The sequence below is a fragment of the Carassius gibelio genome, chromosome A13 (assembly GCF_023724105.1).
Source record: "Carassius gibelio isolate Cgi1373 ecotype wild population from Czech Republic chromosome A13, carGib1.2-hapl.c, whole genome shotgun sequence".
In the NCBI taxonomy this organism is placed as follows: Eukaryota; Metazoa; Chordata; class Actinopteri; order Cypriniformes; family Cyprinidae; genus Carassius; species Carassius gibelio.
Window position 1 is genome coordinate 6937863 of NC_068383.1, and position 21615 is coordinate 6959477.

The 21615-nt window shown below is 35.0% G+C and overlaps 1 protein-coding gene across 5 annotated transcripts in view; it reads right to left on the reverse strand.

The window, feature by feature from the left end:
* The window catches only part of LOC128025992 (adhesion G protein-coupled receptor B3-like), a 147789-nt gene that overhangs the window by 12139 nt on the left and 114035 nt on the right, over positions 1–21615 (reverse strand). For 4 of the 5 annotated variants that reach the window (XM_052612648.1, XM_052612649.1, XM_052612646.1 and 1 more), the window contains 7 exons: positions 20339–20442; positions 20149–20251; positions 6316–6466; positions 1788–1857; positions 1342–1408; positions 809–894; positions 303–401 (listed from right to left, as the gene is read on the reverse strand). In XM_052612648.1, coding sequence (XP_052468608.1) covers positions 303–401; positions 809–894; positions 1342–1408; positions 1788–1857; positions 6316–6466; positions 20149–20251; positions 20339–20442 — 680 coding nt within the window. The remainder of the gene's footprint in view (positions 1–302; positions 402–808; positions 895–1341; positions 1409–1787; positions 1858–6315; positions 6467–20148; positions 20252–20338; positions 20443–21615) is intronic. The other variant, XM_052612647.1, reaches the window with a different exon arrangement.

Here is a 21615-nt window from a genome sequence, read left to right on the forward strand (position 1 = left end):
CATGATGAAGATCAGATAGGTGCACTTTGTTCCAAATGAAAGCATGCACATGCCCAAATTTTCATTAATTGCCATCAGCACATAAATGAGTCCAGGAGCACAAAACAACCAACACATTGTTCCAATAGAGTGTTGTCGACATATCACAGACAAAGAACAAGAGCCAGCTGTCCATTTAACACCTCCACAAATCTCCTTCCCTGAGGCAAGGGGAAGTACACACACGCATAAAGTCACACGCACACTCTTGCATGCAGCTTAATCAGCATAATCGATCTGCTGAGGCATCGGTGAGCACTTACATGGCGTTGCTGGCCGTTGTTGCTGATAAAGCAGAAGTTGAGACGATGCCACATTTGGCACATTTTAAAGTTAATCCAGTATGGGGCTCGCTCATCTGCCTGCAGAACAGCCAAATAACCAGACAACACAAAGGGAATGTATTTACATGGTGGCCTGACTGTACCAAAGCAGAGGTGGAGGCAGATTTCTGCACCTATAGTAGCACCAGAATTGTAATCTGTTAGTCTGAGCAACTGGACTGGGATGGAAATAATTGTATTGGCTCAACTAATGTAAATTTGGGACGAGGCTCCCTTTTTCTGCAGTACACTTTAGCTCTATTCCCAAACCTTATGAGGTCTGCAGCCTACTGTCAAAATAGGCAACTATCTTTTAAAGCATTTTAGCATGAAGCTCAAAGTTGATTCCAATACAGTTTGGTGTTAGCATGTTGCTTAGAAAATTTATGAGTTTGACATTTTTCATATATATGTGTGTTTGTGTGATGTAGTTGATTGCCACTTACCCTGCTCTGTGTTTTAGTTTCTTATCCAGGATCCCATCTCTTGAAACCAGTTTATTAAACACTAGAATACCAATCACCATGTTAACCTGTAACCACACACACAGTAGCACTGTCAGGGCCCGACCTCATCAGACTGCAGAAAATTAACAACAGGGCTCAAGCAAGTCTTTAGTAATGACTAAACGTGAAAGCTTTCTTTGAACATAAAAAATGAAAGTGTTTTCCAATGCACTTGAGAATTTTACAACTACCTTCAAGCTAGACTTTAAAAATGCAACAATATAGATATAAATCTACTGTTTTGTATTGTGTAGATGCATGGCAGTGTGAATCTGTGCCACCATTAAATCTTGATTCAGCTTAGAAATAAACTGCTTAATGGTGCACATAAATGACTGGGATCACAATCTTCAAACCGTACTACGATGAAGTGAGGCAATTTTCTATATCAATGTTGGCACGGCGGACTAGTTCAGTAAATGACATAAAACATTATAAAGGCACTGGTGTGTGTAGTTAAAGTGTAAAATTACCAGCACCACTGCAGCAGCAGGTCCCACAAATGCATAGAGAAGACCACCTTCCAGAGATAGCCAACAGCTGCAAGCACACACACACACACACAAAAAACAAATATCAGCAAATCTTGCATACAAATTTAACATCCGGCATCAACTTAATGGGGCATGGCAGTACACAGTCGTATCATCCTTGAGTGTCTGGGGATCTGGTGCCATATGTCATGGTTCCACATGGGAGACTTTTAGTATGGAACAAGAACTCTAAAGAGATCTTAAAACACTGTTTATTCCCAAGTATCCTCGGGAGAACTAGGTGGGACTGTTGCAATCTCATGGCTCTGAGTCATTACTTCATACTACTGTTTTAATTGGAAAGATTTTCATGGGCTATGTGCAGGGTCTTGTAAGTTTTCTGGGTAAGCATAAACAACAAAGAAGAAGAAAAAAGGTTGTCTTACTATTGGGGTGTCCCGTATCCTTTTGCTTTTGTGAATCCCATTGAGATAGCGACCACTAAAGCAGGTAATCCTTCAAAAGAGACATATGAATGATTAAAAGCCACATACTGGGTAATCCTTCAGGGTTGGAGACATTCACAGAATATGTACAGTAGCTCCAGTAGGAGGTGAAGAATGAAAAGAAACTAATACGAGTGCTGCTTGTCCATGCAAAACCAGCTGCTATGATGCTAAAGGATATAAAGGATAGTTTGTGGCTGATTTATTCCTTTGAAAAGTGCTAAACGGCTGACATTCAAATTGCATATCATTTTTCTATAATATAATTATATAAAATATAAATTGCATTGTATATAAAAAATTGCTTATATATATAATACGTGTGTACAATGTAACACATTTCAATTTCAAATAGTTGTATTAACTGAGAGTATTAGCTAGGGCTGCACGATATATTGAAATTATCTAAATATTGCAAATGTGAATATCACAATATGCATATCGCAAGGGCATGCAATATCTGAATCATTTTAATAATAGGCTACTTAAATCAAAAAGTTTTAGTCTGACAAATATAGCAGAGAACTGCTTGATGTTAAAAAGAGTTAAGTGCAATAACTTGCAGGAAACTACTCTTTGCCGTCTCGTCTTGCTGTCTGACTCACACCTGAAGCTCGTGCACAAGCCACATCTCAAACAGTGTCTTTTCAGTTCTGCAGCACATGTGCATGTGCGTGCCCATACACACAGACAGTGCAAACCCTGAGTTGATTCGTCTTTTGCATCTCCTCATGTTTGAACAGACACGCATACACACAGAATTATGTCGACAGTACCCGTCTCAGTGATCATTCTCCTAAACTGAGTCAGTTATGTTATAAATGAATGTAAACAGCTGAGAAAGAAACCGGATGTGTATCACTATACTGGATCAGTGCAGTCGGATTGAAAGGGAAAGCAGCATATAAATACATGCTGCTGAATATGTCACTAATGTTAATCAAACAACAAAACAGCTATAACAAAGTTTAATCTAAATTTAATTCATACAGTGAACACAATGCAGTGTTATTTTACAATGCAGTGTTAATTTTTAAATTTCTGTACCTGAATACTACTGTTTATTTTATCTATGCTTGTAAATTATTATTATTTTTTTTTTTTACTTTCTCAGACTATAGTTTTTGCAGAGGTATATGAAAAAGTACTTAAAATGTATGGAAAGCAAAGTTACAATTATTTTATATATATATATATATATATATATATATATATATATATATATATATATATATATATATATATATATATATATATATATATAAAGAAAAAGCTTTTTTTTTATGTTCACACTGATGTTAAAAGGACATTTTCTGATTTGTGACATTACTTTTTATGTACTGCTAAAACACTGCTGGTCACTTCCGAAGTTAGTGATTCTTTCTTTTCCAAGAGAGAATGTGAAACAAATTGGTTATTTAATTTTCATGTTTAAATATTTAAAAATATAATTGAAATTTATTTTAAACACTTAAGCTATATCGTATTGCATGTCAAATATCGAATATCACATTTTTTAACAATGTATCACATATCGCGTTTTTCTTTAATATCGCAAAGCCCTAGTATTAGCAATAGTAAATGCTTCTTCCCTTAACAAACATGACTTTAGGCTTTCAGAAGCACATCAGGTATTCAAGACACAATACAACTTCTAAATTGTTTGTGAAATGAGAGCAGGTAAACAATCTAATAAGAATCCCTGGAGTTTTACACTAAACCCAGCATGTGAAATGCAATTAGTACAACAGATTTTGAACAGAGAGGCTGAAACGATCAAACAGGTCATGGGCTGATAATACTAGTAATAATAATAATAATATCATATCTGCTATCTTTCCAATCTTCACTCTCTATTTCTCTGTCTCTCATCTTTGCTTGTCTTAAGCAGGACTGCCATTATGAAAGGGCTCTTTCTGCTCCTGCCACTGTCCTGTGATCTGAATATTAACACCGTCCCTCTCTCACTGGTGGCTAAATTTATTGATGCAATCAGCTTGTCTGAAGAACCAGCGAGGGCTCTTGTGGTGCCCCCCTCCCCTTGTTGAGTCTAAACGAAACTCCGCCCCTATCCACCAAGCAGTTTCATCCTCAACCAATTTGAAAGCACACTGCAGTGCACACAGCACCACTGTTTGTACCACAAAGTTAACATTAGTCTCCGGATGGACCAAAAAAGAAAGAGTATCTGAGAAGGATTAATGTATTTCACCTGGAAACTGTCCGTGATGATATGGTTGTTCCATCACAGATACAATTTATACCTGTGGATTTATAGTTCAGCTGAACAAACACAGCATAGCCTGCTAGATAGCGAGAACGACGTGCCTCTTGTGTTCCTATGACCTGAATAAGGGCCATGCAATTAAGGAAACGAAGCTGTTGGTTTTTGATCCTTAACAGATGTTTCAGATTAGTACTTCTACACTGAGGACACCATTTATCTAGCAAAAAGAGAAAACATTTCACTTGAAAAGCTTTTATCAGACCACTAAATTAACAAAAAACATTACTGTACAGTTGTTTACAATAAAACATTCAGAGTTAAAAACTTATTTTTATTTATTTATTTATTTTAAGTTGTGCTGCTTTATATTTTTGGTTTACACATTTAATCATATATAATCGTCTAAATAACAATTATTTCAAATATTTACTAATAATATTTTACAATTATTTATACAATATATATATATATATATATATATATATATATATATATATATATATATATATATATATACACACAGTACAGACCAAAAGTTTTGAACCATTACTATTTTTTATGTTTTTGAAAGAAGTTCTTCTGCTCATCAAGCCTGCATTTATTTTATCAAAAATACAGAAAAAAATGTAATATTGTGAAATATTATTACAATTTAAAATAACTGTGATGCAAAGCTGAATTTTTTGGATCATTATCACATGATCCTTTAGAAATTATTCTAATATGATGATTCATTATCAAAGTTGGAAACAGTTCTGCTGCTTAATATTTTTTCAGAACATGTGATACTTTTTTAGGATATGTATAAAAAGTAAAAAAAAAAAAAAAAGCTATGTTTTTAAAATATAAATATTTTGTAATAACAATATACACTACTAGTCAGTAATTTTGGGTCAGTAATTTTTTTTTCTTTCTTTTTTTCTTTTTTTTTTAAAATAAAATCAGTAATTTTTGTTCAGCAAGAATGTGAAAATATATTATTAGAATATATATTATTAGATTTTGTTTTTTTATAAATGCAGTTATTTTTAATCTTTTATTCATCAAATATATTAGACAGCAGAACTGTTTCCAACACTCATAATAAATCAGAATATTAGAATGATTTCTAAATGATCATGTGATAGACTGGATGTTACATGTGACACTGAAGGCTGGAGTAATGATGCTGAAAATTCTGCTTTGCATCACAGGAATAAATTATTTATTAAAGTATATTCAAATAGAAAACTATTGTTTTAAGTTGTAATAATATTTCACAATATTACAGTTTTTTCTGTATTTTTGATCAAATAAATGCAGGCTTGATGAGCAGAAGAAACTTCTTTCAAAAACATTAAAAATAGTAATGTTTCCAAACTTCTGGTCTGTACTGTATATATATATATATATATATATATATATATATATATATATATATATATATATATATATATATATATATATATATATATATATATTATTGCATATCAATAAATAATAAGCGTGTCGTGTCATGCTAGAGGTAGACATTAACAGAGGTATAATGATCTGGAAGGTGGCTGCTGGCGTCCTTTATTTATTATTTTTGTCTGGTCTATTCACTGCTTAGCAACTGTTGTTATGGCAATGAAGTCATGGACTGATACAAAAGCAGGAGCAACAAGTTCATTTGAGAGCAGACACCATTTATGAATTCCAACGCCATTAAGCTCTGAGATACTGAACACAAACCACTTATGAGCGGCACATAACCATATAGATCTAAAATCTCGAGTCTTGTTAAAAACAACCACTGTACGACTGATGCATACAATAAACATTTAATGGATGCCAATAATTTAATTAATCCACCATCACTGTTTATCAGAACAGCCAAACTAATAAACGGTTCACATATCTGTATTTGTCTATCTTCTTCTGTCTTGTCTTTTTGCTCTGCACAAAGCAAAACACTGCACTGATGGAAAGAGAGAGCCTTGTTTGTTGCTAGGTAACTGGAGGGATGAGTGTTAGCTCTTCTGTAATCAATTAGATGTGTGTAAAGTGGTCCTGTATAAGAAACCCTGGGGAGGTATGGAACATACCAGATGATATTTAAAAATTACCCACTCACATCGTCCACATTTGAGAAGTACATACCGTCTGCATGATGATGATCGAGCAGTAAAAATGTCCATTAGTGAACAAATAGAGACTGAGAGAACGAAAGAGGGAGAGATGTAAAGATACTGTAAGTGTTATGGACATCCAAGCACTCACCCCATCCCAGGCAGAGGAAGCGTTTCCGGATGAGCCTGGTCCGAACTTTCCCCGTCACAGCCATATAGGACTGCCAAGCTTCTGTCAAAACCCAGCAGAAGGATGCCAGGAAAAAGAAGTGCAGAAATGCAGTTGTCATCGTGCATATGCCCTATCCATTTAACAGAGAGAGAGAGAGAGAAGGAACTGGTAAAACACTTTGAAACATTCTAACAAGTCTAAATGAAACATTTGAAATAAGTCTAATGAGGGTCTTTGGACTGTCAGTGGAATATAACATTGACTGAGGCTAAGGTTGGATAAAAAGTACTTCATTTCCCTCATTTAAATTAATTAAAATCACAAGGAATAAATCCGAAACTCACTGAAACCAGCATGATTGAAAATCAAAATAATAATACAAAAATACAAAATAATGGATCCCTCATTTCATCTACTCCCTTTGGTTTTCATTCAAAGTGTCATGAAAAGTTTTACTAAAAAACAACAACAACATTGCAGACAGATAACATGTTTCACTCCAGACTTGTCTAGACCATCATAAAGGGCTGGGCAGTTTGATGGTATGCACTGGGTTGTAGAAATGTGGTCTTGTAGGTACTTGTAGGTATTATTTAGCAAGTATGCATTAAATTGATCAAATATCAAGTGAAATATATATATTTCAAGTAAGTGCTGTGGATTTGAACTTTCTATTCATCAAAGATTCCTGAAAAAAAGTATCATGGTTTTCCCAAAAATTAAGCAGCATATCTGTTTAATATTGATAATAAGAAATCTTTCTTGAGCAGAATATTAGAATATTATCTATCTATCTATCTATCTATCTATCTATCAATCTATCTATCTATCTATCTATCTATCTATCTATCTATCTATCTATCTATCTATCTATCTATCTATCTATCTATCTATCTATCTATCTATCTACCAACATCTCATGCTTCTAAATCCAAATCTAGGAAATCTCGCTGCAATGAGAACATATGCGCTCCAGACCTTCTCAACACTTTGTCAACAACAGTGAGCAGTCAGAGAAATGACTTCAGCACCAAAACCACAAAATATTACCATCTTTCTCACCAAATGAGTATCTTCCTCACTGAATTTGGCAGTCAACGTGTTCCATGCAAATCCATTATGACTGGGACGACCAGCATGTGACAAAAACACCTCTCTCCTCCTAAAACCGGGGTTCCCACCACATTTGACAAATTAAAGTTTCGTGCCACTTACATTCACATGTTCATATTTTAGAGAAGGGCATAATTAGAAATATATAATACTCACTTTAGAAATTTTATAAATCTTACTTTCTTAAAACATTTTAAGGGTGGTGAACTTGGAGACAAATCCACCCACCGGCTAGCCGCCGACAAAGTGAATCTGACACAGGGAGAGCCTGGATGCTCATGGCACAGAAAAGAGTTGGGAGCATAGCTGACATGAGTCAGAGACTAGCTGGACGGGACATAATGAAGTCCCTGCTTCCACCTGCTCCCAGTCCACCTGACGAGGCCAGGACGAATGCTGTAAAAACGAATCAGCTGGCAGCATGCAATCGGACACCGGATACTGATGAGCTCTCTCACGCTGCCATAAAACCACAATTTCTCAGTAATCAGCTTTCATGAGTTCATACATAAAGAGTCTGAGAGATTCAGTTTGAAGTTCACAGCCAGTGAGCGTCTAAACCAGACGACCTCCTGGACCAATGTTCCCTTTTACATGCACTGTTACTTGACCTCTAGAAGTAGAAGGGCATTATGGCCTATTTGTCTGTGAACGGTTTTTACTTTCACTGTTGCCTCTGTTTATGTAACACTGTAAAAGAAAAAAAGTAAACTGCCAACACCACTGTGTCTTCTCTATTAATCAGTCTATACAACAGTGGTGTTCTGAAATGAGGAGGCAAAGTTTTTAATCAAATGCAAATTCATGTCCCAGTCACATTTTCTAGGTGAAATAAACATTACTTATACTATCAGAAAGTTTTGTTTTATATCTTTTTTTTTTATTGTTAACGTAATCAATATTTTATTTATTAAAACCAAGTATAAATCTAATCAAGTTAGCATTTTTAAGCATTTTACATTTATTCCAAAATCATAAATCAAGGCAGTAACAATTTAAACAATATATTTTATTCGTGAATTTATGTTCAGCTATTATAATTAATAATTAACTTTTAACTATTTTTGAATTTTTTGGATCATCAGTCATCAAAGCTAGGTAAATATTAGTCACAGTAACCGAGATTTACCTTAGATTTCACCAATCTGATTACTTGCTAAAAACTCCCACAGATCATGTTTTCAGGCAATTTCAAGTCTTATTTATATCTAAGTGTTTATATCTAAGTGTTGTTTGCTTACTTTTTAAATTAGTCTTTCCCCATTAAAGCCATTATATTCTTAATTCAGACTGATTCATTCAGACTGACCCAGAGAAAACACCCCGGCTCTACTATTACTCTACAACTTCTGTGGCTTTTTTTTGGGTCATTTTTATATTGATCTACTTCTGTTCTAAAATTTGGGGTCAGAAAGACTTACTTTCATACTAAAATCTACTTTTATTTAGCAAAGATGCATTTAATTAATCAAAAGATTGTTGCAAAAATAAAAACACTGATAAAAATAAGTAAAAATAAAATCAATGTTTCTTGAATGCCAAATCAGCATATAATCATTATTTTGATTTCTGAAGGATCATGTTATACTGAAGATTGGATTAATGGCTGCTGAAAAATCAGTTTTGTCCTCACAGGAATAAATCACATTTACATTTTAAAATACATAAAAATAGAAAGCAGCTATTTTAAATTATAATAATATTTCAGAATATTACTGCTTTTACTGTATTTTTGCTCAAATAAATGAAGCCTCGGTAAGTGTGTGCTAAATGCAAAGCCACAGCCTTTCAACAAAAATGTCACACTTACATGAACACCTATCTCTGTTTGGATTTACTTTAAATTAGAGGTAGATACTTTAAGACACTTACAACTGGATCTCAACACCACATTTTCAGAGACACTAGCACCAATGAAGAGCTAAATACATGTACCAATTCCAATCAAAACTGTTTTCCTTTTTTCATTTCTAGGCACTGGATGCATTTCATTCTATTTCCTAACTAATGCTAGCTGCTTAGCAAATGAGATGGGAGGTGATGAGGCTCATGGCACATGCATGTCACCGCAGGACCTCACGACCATATGGGCAACTGCTAATCACTGATGAAGAAACACTTATGCCACACAGAGCATAAATTAACTACTATAAACATAGTAATGATTGACACTCTTAAGTAGCTTGCATGACTGTTTAGGCTGTGTTTATTACTGCTGGTTAATGGGCAAGCACAATACAATATATATATATATATATATATATATATATATATATATATATATATTCTGAAGGCCCGTGTGTCACTAAAGTAATGACTAGAGTAATGGCAAATGAAAATTCAGCTTTGCCATCCCAGGACAAAGTTACATTTTACAGAAAACATGTATTTTAAACAGTACTGATCAAAATATCACTATTTTTACTGTATTTTTGATATTAAAAATGCAGCCTTGGTGAGCATAAGAAACTTATTTTGCAAACATTACAATTTCTACAAAAAATATTTTGACCACTTATGTAGATAACCTCAGACAGAGATACTCAAATGAATTTAGATCACATATGAAGGTAATTGAAGGCATATGACACCAAAAGCACCTAACCTGAGTGGGAATTTGACTTGTATCTATAAGTACCAAATGTACTATATCTGTATGCATGTGGGTTTAACTGAAGAGCTGGGCAGCAGAGGAAGTGGAGGGGGTGGCACACAGCCTCAGCTAAAATCCTGAGTACACCCTGCCCTTTACAAAGGCAAATTGCTGGGAGATATTGAGCCCACTGTGTCTGTAGCCATGGCAACAGAGGAAGTTCAAGAGAACAGTAAAGTACACCATAGCTGAAGTAAAGGGAGGCGCGCGATGATGTCAAAGGGCCCATGCTGTTGTGTGCTGCTGGGATTCATATATGTGAGCGTGAGGCCAGGGAGGGTTCAAGACATTAACTATAAGGTTTGCAAGTTAATTTTCATACATGGACATTTTCATACATTTCATGACTCTCTGGTGTAATGCTAACTCACTTCAATAAGCTTCCGGACACTTAGTTTAGGTTGAAAAAATTGTTGAAAAATCTGAAAATAAATGAGCCTACATAATGTGCTGTAAATTATGAGAAATATTAAATAAAAGTAATAAATAAAAAATAGACAATCAGAGTTGAAAAGAGGATCACCCCCTGGTGTAAGTGTTTTTGTTGAATCACCTTTTGCTTTAATTACAGCCTTTAGTCTGTTGGGAGATGTCTCTACTAACTTTGTACATCTAGACTGCAATATTTACCCTCTCTTCCTTACAGAACTGCTCAAGTTCAGTTAAATTTGATGGTGAGATTTGTGGCAGATTTTCCTCAAGAATTTGACGGTATTTTGCCCCATCAATTTTTCCTTCTTTCCTGATAAGTGCTCCAGTCCCTGCTGCAGAGAAACAGCCCATAACAGGATATCACCACCTCCATGCTTTACTGGAGGAATGCTGTTTGTTGGATGGTGAGCTGTACTGGATTTTCACCAGACATATCGTTTGATGCTGAGGCCAAATAATTTGACTCTTTAATCATTTTCCCAACCGTTTATTTATTTATTTATTTTTACATGTTGGTGTTATATCTTTTACTTGGATGTTATAAGTTGCACTAAGGAAAGATACAGTTGGATAATACAAAAACTGTGTCAGTCTTAAGGCTGAGAAGCAACAAAAGAAAGTGATTATTTTAAAGTGGGTGATAAAATAATAATAATAATTTTAGATCAAATGTAACTTTACTGTAACTGTGCACCAATGAAATGCACACACACAAAAAAATAAAATTAAAACTCCATGTTGTTAAGAGCTTGAGATGCATTGTCAGTCATTTTGGAATCAGATCCTTACTCCCTGAATCCAAATCGTATTGTGACGTGCCTAAAGATTTAATTTCCCTTAAAACAATTGTCATCTTAAACTTCATGGTGATACTTTAAACAGCTCTGCTCTCTTGGTTTTCAGTGTACAGGAATGCATTAACGTCATTCTATCACATCACATATTGTGCAGGAACCAAGCTGTCAGAAAATATTTAAAGAATACTGTGTTCTTCACAAAGCTACTTAACTAAAAGGCTGCGGGGGGATATACCACCCCAGATAATATCTACAGATGCCAGTGTCATAAGTTTGTCAGTGCAGTAGGTCAGTTTGCCCATTAAGCTGTCATTAATTATTTATCATTCAGCTGTTCAAACATTAAAATGACTCACTCATTTCACCCCAAGGCAAAGTTATAGATAAAACCAATTAAAGAATTTTTATTATTATTGTTATTATTATTGAAATCTATCTCTACTGATCATCAAAGTGGTTGATGTGTCAGAAGCATTCAAATCCTTGACTTTAAGTGCAATGATTTGATCCATGAGTCATCCGTCATGGTTTCTTATCAACACAGAATCCTTTCATTTCAGACGATTCTTCGAGGCAGCTTTAATATTCTCTCTGAAGATGTGATTAAATGATTCCATGAATAATAATAAAAATACTATAGCATCTAAGTAATTTAAAACCAAATATTGATTGGGAATACAAGGTCACTGCACTCTGCACATGAGATACTACCAACTGAAATAAACCTCTGATAGTAGGACGGACTTCATAAAATAATTTAAACATTTGCATAATTACCAAAGTCATTAATTCACTACTGACATAGATCATTTTCCTCAGTAGCTAAATTTATTAAGTAATAAAGAGGGCTTCAAAACACAAATCAAAACTTTAGATATGAGATATTTTATGGAATTATTCAACAGCTCAGCCAACGTAGTCCACACTCACTATATTCCAAGTCTTCTGAAACCATATTCTGTAAGGAACAGGCTAAAATCTAAGCCACTATACACTGATACCAAATCTCTGCTAGCAGTGGATGCTTGTTAATAGTTCAGTGCTTTCACAAATCAGCACAATGTAGAGGAAGTGTTGATGCTATAAGGCATAGCTAAGAGTCAAACTGGCATGATGCTGATATGCAGGCTATTTAAGCCAGACTCATTATGCAAAAGAAAGCAATATCCTTTAAATGGTCCTTTTTCCTAGTCTGGATATTTCAGTGATCCTGCCTTCATTACACTCTTGAAATGTAGTACAATATCTCGTTTTAACAACTATTTATTCCAACTCTGTCAAGATTATTGCCTGGAAATGCTTTTCTCCTCGCCAATTAATGTTACATACTCCTCACATCTACCCTGAAACAAACAGCACTCTTCAGCTGTTTGAGCAGAATTGCTTCTGTTTTGACATAAATGCCTTTCCTACATTAATATTTATGACAAATGCTGCAGCTTCATCCAAATACAAATATATTGCTTTCCATTATTCAACAAGTGAGGTAAAATAAAAGCACAGACACTAAAAGTAGCATCTAAACAATTCATAAACTATGGTTGCACCGATCTTTCCTTAATATGAGAATATATAGAATACATACCACAAATAACCATACAGCATTTTCTTCTACAGTTTCTTTCAGTGCTGACTGAATGGACTATTACTACTGTCATCGTTTACAAAATGAAAATTACACAGGATTTTTTTTTTTTTTTTTAACTCGGCGAGGGAAGTACGTTTTAAATTATGAATGCTTTACATCATGTTAATTCAACATTATTTGGAACGGTTCTCTCCAATCAAAATCCTTGATGTTTGTGGAAAGGTGCTGTGGGATATCCTCACATCTTACTTGAGAAGATAAACAGTAAAATAAAAAGTCCCCAAGTGATCAAAAGGAAGTTGCACATAAATACAGACACTAAATTATAGACTCGTCTTGAAGGTGAAGATTAGAATCATTTTATGATATTTTTAGGTCTGGTGCAAAAAGATATCGAAAAATGTTTTGGAAAGCTGACCATCATTCTTTAAAAAAGCAGCTACAACATGATGCTTTTTTTCCTGTCCTTTAAAGTCAATATTATTTACTTTGTAATGCACTTTTTCTGATCTTACTGTGAATGGTTTATCAGTTTACATTATGCAAAAATGTTTTGTAATCTTCTGTTAAAATACACTAATTAATTAGTCTTTCTAACAAATTTTGGCTAACCTCAAAATGTTTTTGCATAGTACGAAGCTAAATTTAGAATTCAAGTTAAATGCTGGATCAGAACTGAATTGCAGAATATCAATTTGAATATTAGGAAACAATTACAGTTTTTCTCAGTTCCTTTGGTACATTTCTCGAATCATCCTTGAGATTTGCAAAACAGTAAGTGTATTTCTCAAAACAAAACAACAAATAGAAAAACACCATGGATTCCCTGCAAAAGCCAGTCTCTTGCTCAAAATACTTAGTTCATCTCTCAAAAATAAATATCTGTGTCAATGAACATGTCAGTGCCATCAGAATGAAAAGTCCTTGTGTCATAGTTTACGGATAAGACAGTCAAATTGCTTAGTCATGTTGTCAATATAACAGTGTACTCTGGAGGGATGTTCTGATGTAAACTATGGCAACTGTTTTGGATGACAGTTACTGTATTGAACAGTATGCCATATGCTTATGTATGCCATATATCCATTTCAAACGTAAAAATGTACACATTACTGTATGTGAGATATTGATTGAAAGAGACTGGATAGAATTCCCAGTTACACTTTTACTAGTGGTCTGACCCAAAAATAATAATAAAAAAAAAAACTAATACAATGCCTTTGTGATATAGAAAAGGACAAATAAATATGGGCACAAAGATGAAAATAAGTCAATTTTCAGAATTTGTAACACTTGTGTTGTCCTCTGTCTATACAGTATAAACTTTCCAACTGAAGACTCATGAGATGAACCTTTGAGCTGTTTCAGAGAAATGGTTTATCATTGGTTTATCATCTACATTCTCTTCATTAGATTCACTTGACTATTGCACAGAAAACTATATAATAAATTTTGAGCGACACAACATTAGCAACTGATAATGTAGGAAACTGCAGATAAATGTGCATAATCAATTGCATGAATGTACAAAAGCAATCGCAACTTGTTCAAAAGAATGAGAAACTTGTTTTATGATGTGTATAAATAACTAGACGGTGTGGAGATTGTACAAGTAGTTTTCAGAATTTCATTTCTGATTTGAGAAATGCACCAAAGTAACTGAGAAAAACTGTAAAATGTATTGAAATTCAAGTAAAATCGTACAGCAATTTTTGACTAGAAAAACAAGACATTTGTCAAGAGATGTCATACTAATAAGATACATACAGTGGTTGGTGTTGCAAAAGAAGGAATGATAAAATGATAAAACGACAGACAGACAGACAGACAGACAGACAGACAGAGAGTCAGAGAGACAGACAGACAGACAGACAGACAGATAGATAGATAGATATTCACACTGTGGCTGTCAAAGCAACATTTAATCTTGCTCAATTAAATTATCCAAACTCCATCAAGATAACTTAAGGCTGAAGTACTTGAAAAGTCTCCTTTAACACTGACCAACTTTAACTTGAAAATAAACTTTCAGTGCCTCAAAGTGAATCAAGTCTGGTTCATATAACTCTGCCGTTTCATTTCCACTGACAGCTACATACTGGCATTCGGATACTTTACAACGCACCACTGGATTAAATGGCACTTTTTCTTGCAGCGAGAGATAAGAGGAAGTCTTGGAGCACCATTTAATAATCCTAGAGCCCCATAAGACACTTCAGGTGCTGCTAATGGAATAAGCACAGACTCTCTGTCTGTCTGGCTAATACTCTTAAAAGAACTACAGCACAGAATGTCTCTACACACACTAGCAGAATACACATAGTAATTTCTCATGGGTCTCAAAAATGGTCTATTCCACAAAAAACAATGACAAAACGTCTATATTTGTGCCATGTTTCAGGTATGTATCAATGGCTACTATTCTTTGTTATTTGTTGCATGTCCTCAGTATTTCTTTCCAAAAACCTGTGTTTGATTCACTAACAACCTGCAATCCAATAGAACAAGGTATAAGCATGTTTGTGTCTGGCTTCTACTTTTCGTAGCTGCCATTAGTCTAACCTTATGAAGATCCAGACACCAGGAATAAGAAAAGCACATTTTAAATTACTGACAGGAGACTAAACTGTTGTCAGCGCCTTAATCATTTTGTGGGAGGATAGTAGAAATGCTTTACATCTTTGATGCAATTAGAACTATAATACAGATTTTGCTTATAATGATGGTTATGGATGGGTCAACATTGTTTCATTTTTAATTTGCAGATATAAATGCATATTTGCAGTCATTTGGGAGAAATGCTGAACCCTCCCTTGTGCTAAATGAAAAATTATTTAGTGTGGAATTAAAGTGGAAGATGGGAGTGTGTATGATCAGTCCTGACAGGACTTCAGATCAGCTCAACATTTAGAGGAGCCGCAGGCTGAGGGCTTCTTCCTCGCATGACAATCACGTCATATGTGCGACCTCCATCTGGAGGCGAAAACCTGCACCCTCTGAAATACGCATGCATCTTCTTCACCAGCACGATGAAGCAGGAATTACTCTAAATTGCTTCTTTGGAGCGTGGCAAATGGCTGCAAAAAGAACTGGCAAGACAGTGATACATTGGAGAATGACATTTTATTGTCATGGTAACACAGACGCACTGACCGTTTAAAATGCTGTACTGATGCCTTCGATTTGGACAGAGCGGAGGTAATTATGGTCCATTAATGGTGGATCTGACCTGCCACACTCCAGTCATTAAAACTTGCGTTATACGTTCTTAGAATGATACGGTCAATAACTATATATTGTACCATAACCAGCACAACATAATAAATAAATAATAATAAAATAACAATGTAAATAGCATGTTTAATGGTAAGCAACCCACCAAAGTTATTTTCCAAAACATTAAGGCATTATAGGCATGCTCCCAAACACAAAAGCTGTTCCAAAATGTAGGCAGCAAAACTATTCTACCTTCTAAAATATCTCATTTTGTCTAAAGACTGTATCACAGACAGTGCAATGCACCCTAATGTGCTTAGTAAGTTATTCAACAAGGTTGATGGATGAATGGAAAGAAAACTGAAAAGCATTAATACAAAATGAAATTTACACTATGCAACGAAAAAAATATTCAAATATTGATTTGAGTAATGTACTGTACTCAAACTAATTATTGAATACATTTTCTTTGAACAGTTTTACGTTCATAAAAGTGCTTTTAAACTAAACCTCTGTTTTCATTATTTCAAATATAAATTTTAGAATTATTGAGTCTCTAAAATAATAAAAATGGAGAGAATACTTTCCTGCATGCTGCCAAGTCCTTATATTTATTTAAACAGGAATGATCTGTCTTACAACCATTCTATACCCGAAGAAGCATTACTGTTTAAATAAATATGAAGATTTTATGACAGTGTATGGGACTGTTTATATAAAATAAATAAGTGTTATATATACACACACTCACTGGTCACTTTATTGGGTACACTTTGGTAGTACTGGGCTGGACCCCCTTTTGCCTTCAGAACTTCCTTAATTCTTTGTGGCACAGATTCAACAAGGTGTTGGAAACATTCCTGAGATTTTGGTCCATATTGACATGATAGCATCACGCAGTTGCTGCAGATTTGTCGGCTGTAAACTGATGAAAAGGACATGGTCAGCAAAAATGCTCAGGTAGGCTGTGGTGTTTATTGGTACTAAGGGCCCCAAAGTGTGCCAAGAAAACATCCCCCACACCATTACACCACCACCACTAGCCTGAACTGTTGAGACAAAGCAGGATGGATCCATGCTTTCATGTTCTTTACGCCAAATTCTGCACCTACCATCTGAATGTTGCAGCATAAATCGAGACTCATCAGACCAGGCAACATTTTCCAATCTTCTATTGTCCAATTTTGGTGAGCCTGTATGAATTGTAGCCTCTGTTTCCTGTTCTAAGCTGACAGGAGCAGCACCCGGTGTGTTCTTATGCTGATGTAGCACATCTGCTTCAGGGTTCAACATGATGTGCATTCAGAGATGGTATTCTGCATACCTTGGTTGTTACGAGTGGTTACTGTTGCCTTTCTATCATCTCCAACCATTCTGCCCCTCCCAGTAGATCAGCAGTTTTTGAAACACTCAGACCAGCCAGTCTGGCACAGAAAACCATTCCACGTTTAAAGTCACTTAAATCCTCCTTCTTTCCCATTCTGATGCTCGGTTTGAACTTCAGCAAGCCATCTTCACCACATCTAGATGACTAAATGTTGATTAGCAGCTTGTGTTACCAAGCAATTGAACAGGTGTACCTAGTAAAGTGGCTAATTCCAAGCAACAAAAATAAACACTGCTATTTATATAAAAAAATAAAGGTATAATATATATTTATTTTTTATTTAAACAGTAATGGTTATTTTTGTTGCTTGTAATTATTTAATAATGTTTTAATTAAGTACTAAACAATTAGAATAATTTCAAGAAACATTACTATAAAAAAGAGAAAATTGGTCTTTTAAAATGTTTTATAGAGCCAATAAACAGCTTAATTAAAGCCTTTATGCTTGTCCTAAATGCATGCTTTTATAACCCATACAACCTCAAGGTGCAGTCAGAGGAATGCCAGCCAATCATTTCACCAGGTTTTGGAACGGAGCTATAGTCAAAGTCATCTTTTCAGAAGTTTACTGTAACAAGAAATTCATTTGTTTTAACCTTGGGAATTCATTTCCTTCCATCCCAGAATGCGTGTTAGAATTAGAATTGGAAAAAGCTTGTGGCCTGTGCTGCCTGTACTGAAATGTCTGATTGTGTGACTTGAGTAATGTCTTATTCCCACAAAGGTGTTGACTCACTCCGAAGCCCTATCTGTGTGGGCAGCGAAAAAGTACCGTTCCACTCTGTGTAAGCCCTCCTCAGATGATAACCAAAAAGCACCAGCTGTGCCAGCACAGTGAGACAGTAAGCAGTGAGAAATCAACCTCTTCTATCTTGTTTACTCAAACGAGGGCAAATGAGCGTCATTTGTAAGCATGAGTGTGAATAATTAATCTTTGTTCTTCCGAAGTTCTACAATTTCCCATATCCAATCATCTCTGATGTTGAATTTCAAATGGTGAATGTGAGAAAATTTGATTCTAGGATCTACTGATCAGGATCTGCATCTTATAATTACATCTTGAATGACTTATATACACCATCTGCTCACTGTGAGCTGAATATATATGTATATATATTTTTTGAGCATTTCAATCTAGCTGGGAGACCATTTAGTCCTTTTTTTTTTTTTTTTTTAAATTGAAGAAATGTAAAGACCTTTAAGATGCTGAACTTGAAATGTTCCATTCACCATGGCACCAAAATGACTTTTACTTCAAGGACTTTTACTGTGATGCATATCTACTGATCATCATCATATTCAGGACAAATGTTATTTAAAGTCTTGCAAATAATGTAATATATCAAACAATGCTCACTCCCTGCTTCCCTGTCTGAACAGCATCTTCGCTCAGCCAAAAAACCTGTTTGATGATGAAAGACTGTTTATTCTTCAGGGAAGCCGATAACTCGGAAAGAGGTTAGGATAGTTAGGATAGATTTTGACGTCAAAACTCAGCATGAACAACAGAACTGCAGCATGTAACAATGCCAATTTTTCAAAGAACATTTCTGGTGTAAGCTTTGTCTCTTGTTTGTAATCTATCTGTGGTCTACATAGACACAATAGTTTGTGTCTCTGACATGTGTCTGTCCATTTTGCATTTGCACTGTATAATTCAGAATGCATCCAGCTGGATTCTGGCTAATGTATTTAGTTGCTTTGAACAAAGAGGCATCATAATAATTTCTCCTTGGCATTGGACACAGAGTAATGTATTCATTCTCTAAAACTAACGTCTATGGCTTGTCGAGTACTAATTTAAGACTTGTATATAATCTATTATACTGATAAACCATGGAGAGAATGCACAGAAGAAACACTATAGATTGTCTTACATATTACAAATCAACAAGAAAGGACTACAATCACAACACAAAGGTATCATATTTTGTGCTGTTTTAGCTCGAATGCCACATAAAATGCTTTTATAAATGAGCGATTGGTTCTTTTAGGTTCGGTTTAAATGAATCTCTAACAAGCGATTCATAAACCAGTTGCAAAATGAACTGTTTCTTTAAATGAATTTAGGGGTACAGTGTCCAATCCGACTGGGAGTATAAAAATATAAGCATATAAACATATTTAAGGTACATAAATTGCTTCCCAACAATATAAGCATATAACAGAATACGTAGCTCGCTACACAAAGACTCGAACATCTGGATAGGTAGGTAGGTCACTTCAGAGAAATTTAGGACAGGCAGCTTGAATTTAAGTGAGTCACATTACCTCGAAATAGAGGAATTAAAACAATCTGATGGGGTGGTATGATATACAAACAGCAGACAGAGAGATCTTCACTAGTTTTAAGTCAAAAGCAGTTTTTCATTTACATTATAAACCCTGAAACATCTAGATCAGCATTATATTAGTGCAGAGATGCTGCCTGGCATTGAACACAAGCTTGCAGAATCAGCCCACACGCAGGCCGAGAAATAAAATGAGAATCTAAAGTGGACGTTTCGTTCATGTACAAATCAAAGTTCACTCTCAATGAATGCTGGCTGGCCTGTATCACAAAGTCAATCTAATCTGGCAATATTCAAGTACAACACATTAGAGTTGAAAAAAGAATTATATTTACCGCATTGTGTGTCTGCGTCTGTCCAACTAGGATCAGGATGTTGGAGCAGATGATTGAAAGGCAGAAATTGATCAGAATGGTTGATCTCTCCGACCTGATGTACCTGAAAATAAATTGTTTATTAAAGTTACATTCCCCCAGACGTCCAAAGGCATTATTTGTAATATCCCTTGTACATCTATGCACTTACCCCCATAGAACAGCATACACCACGGCCAGTGTGATCAAGGCCAGACAGGAAAGACCACAGCCCACTATCAGTGTCACAGATGGAACCCCTGAGTACTCCATAGCCTGTGAATTGCACACAAGAGCTTCAGTGAGCAACCCTCGTACCACTAATAAAAGCCACTTCAGTGCCTGGTAATAAAGCACATTACAGGATGCTTGCTTGTTGCAGCAAAGGCATTTATACTGCCAAAATTTAGAGGATTAAAGCACAAGTTTTTTTTTTTTTTTGTCTGTAATTAATTCCCCCCTATTCAATATCCCTTTCACATAAATAAAATCTATCTAGCCTCCATTCAAATGCACATTATTTATTATTAACAGATAGGAGCCTAATGCCACAAAGCATAATTAACTTAAATATATCATCTCTAAAGCAAGTTAGATTATTCAGATGACATGTTTGTAAAGCCCCAGGCAGGTATTTCCAGTCATGCAAGATCAGCTTCTTCAAAACTGAATGTTAATGTTAAATTCTAATAAAAAAATAAAAAAACAACAACTATGCTGTCATACATTCATCATGCAAAATAGTGGTATTATTAATGCACATTTAAGAGTGAACAAAATGGCAAAGTTTCTATGTAAAATGTGTTTAACTGTCGGGCGGGACTTTCATTTGTCTATCAAAAAAAAAAGTGATTGGCTCTTTAAACTACTCTGGGAGTTTTGTGGACATATTGAGTGTTAAAATTTGTCTGATACAATTTTCTCTGGACTGTCCCAGCACTTATAATGTCTCCCGTTCTGTCGTCTTTGAACATAATTGGGAATCAGAAACGATCATGAATTAATTGGTCATCAGAACACATATGACTACCTGTCATCTTAAATTGTTGCTTGTATGAGGTGCATAGGCCTTAACAAAAGCTCTCATAAAGCACATTTATTCATGGCTCTCCATCTATTCCATCTAACAACCCCTCAATCCAGTTCCCAGGAGTCACAAGTCATTGTGACATATCAACCATGCATTGCAATGATAGGAGTTATCAAACGTTGCCCCTGCTGCATCACCGAGACAGAGACAACACCATCATTTTCACACTGGAGCCATTTATTCATTGACTGGTCACATGGGCAGAGAAAAAATGGCTGCCTCTTACTCTGTAGGGTAAAACAATCATATCTGTCTACTGAATTGACTAATGGGACCACAGCTGATGGCATTATATCACAAATGTAAATCATATTTAAATGTTTCAAGATAAAAGAAAGATTAATATTAAACTGTTACAT